The sequence below is a fragment of the Fukomys damarensis genome, unplaced genomic scaffold (genome assembly GCF_012274545.1).
Source record: "Fukomys damarensis isolate Sample0158 unplaced genomic scaffold, DMR_v1.0_HiC HiC_scaffold_30, whole genome shotgun sequence".
Classification (NCBI taxonomy): Eukaryota; Metazoa; Chordata; class Mammalia; order Rodentia; family Bathyergidae; genus Fukomys; species Fukomys damarensis.
This window is the reverse complement of record NW_022900942.1, coordinates 64403737-64406652: the sequence shown is the minus strand read 5'-3', so window position 1 is coordinate 64406652 and position 2916 is coordinate 64403737. Positions and strand designations below refer to the sequence as shown.

Sequence of the window (2916 nt, the reverse complement as noted above, 5' to 3'; positions counted from 1 at the left end):
GGGGCTCCATCCACTGGGAGCGCGGAGAACTTGAATGTCTCTCTTGGAAGCGGTTGTATTTTTAGACCTCCCTCCTCAGCCTCCCATCCTCCACGCCTTCGCCCCGGGAAGCCCAGCGCAGGCGGCGGATCTCCAGGCAGCCGGCCGGCTCTAAGCCAAGTTTCCTGGGTGAGGTGAAAGGAAAGCCCCCGGGGGTCTCCCAGGGCGCTGGCCCCGGGGCGGCCTTTATGTGGGGCGGCCGTGCGCTGCTAAGGAGTTGAGCCTTCCGCAGAGCTGAAGGAATAATAAAGCAGGGAGCTAATTACTAGCTATTAAAACTCGTTTTAAAGATCTCTGGTAAACATTGCTGAAATCCATTCCGAGCTCCCGAGCCCTAGCGGAAGGGAGCTATAGTGGCAACCTCTCTCCCCAGGATACCCAGCGTTCTGGGGCGCCTCGCGGTACCTGCCACGGAGGCAGTCCTGCTCCCCGGGAGAGGTAGCCGGCAGACGAGTCTGACTTCGCTTCTAACGTGCCTAGTCCTTGAAGCCTTCCACAGATAACCACAGACCTCCAGACTGTATTAGAGGCCGGAGCCTAGCGTTTGACACAGCAGCCTCTATGTTGCAACTACATGATAAATGCGATTATTTGGGGAGGTGAGAGTTGCACTTACAGCTCTTAAAAAACAAAATGTAAAAGGAGTATAATTGGATTCTCTCTGCAGACCCCTCCCTAGCCTACCTAGTGTTTCGGTTTCCTGCAATTCAACTAAGTTCCAAAGAGATATTGATCTGCAGACATCAGGAAGAGTTGATTACCATTTGCTTTACTACATGGAGAAAGATTCTGTCTGTACCGATGCAATGAGGAGACCCGGGACCAATGCTTTTCAACCCAGCAGCAATTAAAAGCAAATAATCCCACATTTTCAAAGGGCAAAGCGTAGATTATTTTAGAAAGGACAAAAATACGAAAAGGCCTGTGAGGGACAACTGCATCTTTGAAATCCACACAACACCCTTCATATTAGCATCTCTGGTACAGGAGGTAACTAGACTAATGGAACCGGGTCTAACTCTGAGGCTGGAATTTTAAGAGACTAACTGATAACCACACATTGGCACCTGTGAATCTAACCTATGCAGGCTCTGTGACAAGGCACTAGACAAACTTCCTTAAAGGCAGCCCATGGATTGGGGCCACCCTCCTTTCTCAAAAATGACCTCGTGAAAAGGCTGGGGCCAGCAACTGTCCCCAGGGGATGCTGTCCTAGGGATCATCGCTGGGCCGGAGAGCTTACTGTCTACTCGTAGGATCCCGGGTGTCTGTGCAGTGCTGCGGGCACATCGCTGGGGGAGGGGCTCCTTGTTATTGCTGTTGCTGTGTCACATTGTCATTCTCCCAGAGATAGAGCTTTCTCTTAGAGCTTCCAAGGGATCTCAAACTCCCTGCTGAAATGTAGCATGCGATAGCTTTAAGGGAATTCCTCCGGGGGTGGGGGAGACCAGAAGGACCAGCTCGGTTACATAACCGTTACCTAAAACTAAATATTCCACTCCAAGAAGCTGTCCAGATGTGGCAGAGTGGAGATGAGGCAGCGAGAGGGATCTGCTTGCCTTTAGCTGGAGGAACCAAAATAGGAGACAGGCGACTTGGTACCAGGATTTATTATCCGAGCATCCAAACGTTTTGGGTTTCTTCTCAGCCATGAACTCTGTTAAAGTATCCGGAGTAACTAAGCTGCCTCCCCGCGTGGATGGCCTTTCCTTTCACCCACTGAGGTGAATGCTTTTTGCCTTTGTACAAAATAACTTTTGTGACTACTTCTGTGGCCTGTGGCCCGCACCCCTCAGAGTCCTGGGCTGAGTTAGCGACTTGACAGCCCTGCAGCCCCTGCCTGGGACGGCCTTCCATTCTGGCAGACAGAGATGCCAGGAAAGCCCTCCACCCCTGCACTGACGTCGGGCTGGTGGTGGGAGCTCCTCTGGCCGGCAGCCTGAAGGGTTGGGGTTACCTAGGGGATGTGGGTAGGGGTGAGGAGGGGGTAGACAGAAGCGTCCCTCAGACTGTTTCATCACCACTTATCTAGGTAACTGCAACAAACAGCGCCTGGTCCCCACACTGGGCACCTGGTCAGTGGGGAAGGCCCCGGGTGGGACCCCAAGCCAGGTCACTGCGGGCGCGGCATGTCGCTGCAGCCAAGCCTCCTCCATCCACTCTCTGACTGTCTTCCTCTGCTCCGCAGCAGGAGGAGGTGGCGGAGCAGCTAGTGGGCAGCTGGCTGCCCCCCTGCGCGAGCGTCCGCGGCTTCGCCATGATCGCCACCGGCGGCCTGCTGAGGATTTCAGCCCGCAAGCAGGATCCCCTGCGCCCCCCGGGCCAGGTCCCCAAGCGCAAGCGGAAGGCCAAGAAGAGGCGCAAGAACGACGTGGTGGTGGTGAAAGGCAAGCTGAAGCTGTGCTCCGTCTCGGGGCTCATCGCCCTTTGCGGGATCCTGGTGCTGTTGGTGGGCATCGCCCTGGCCGTGGTGGGCTACTGGCCCAAAGCCGGCGGGGCGGCCAGGGAGGGGGGCAGGCAGGCGCCCCCGGGCAACGGCAGCGACCGGGCCCCGCCCAGGCGCCCCCCAGGGGGAGCCCCCGCCAGCCCCGAGGGCGCGCTCCAAAGCACTCGTGCGCCCGGACCCCCAGCGCCCGCGCCCGTGGGCTTCTTCTTCCGCGTCTTCTCTGGCTACCTGCACTCGGACAAGCTCAAGGTCTTCGGGCCCCTCATCATGGGCATCGGCATTTTCCTCTTCATCTGCGCCAACGCCGTGCTGCACGAGAACCGCGACAGGAAGACCAAAGTCATCAACCTGCGGGACCTCTACTCCACCGTCATCGACGTGCACAGCCTCCGCGCCAAGGACCCTGCCGCCGCCGCCGCCGCCGCCGCCGC

General features: G+C 57.3%; 1 protein-coding gene across 1 annotated transcript in view; it reads left to right on the top strand.

Moving 5' to 3' along the window:
* The first annotated feature begins 8 nt into the window (after positions 1–8).
* Positions 9–2916, top strand: part of Tmem200c (transmembrane protein 200C) — a 45053-nt gene continuing 42145 nt past the window's right edge. The window contains exons 1-3 of the mRNA XM_010638735.3: positions 9–168; positions 413–638; positions 2228–2914. Of these exons, the coding sequence (XP_010637037.2) occupies positions 621–638; positions 2228–2914 (705 nt within the window). The 5' untranslated portion in view covers positions 9–168; positions 413–620. The remainder of the gene's footprint in view (positions 169–412; positions 639–2227; positions 2915–2916) is intronic.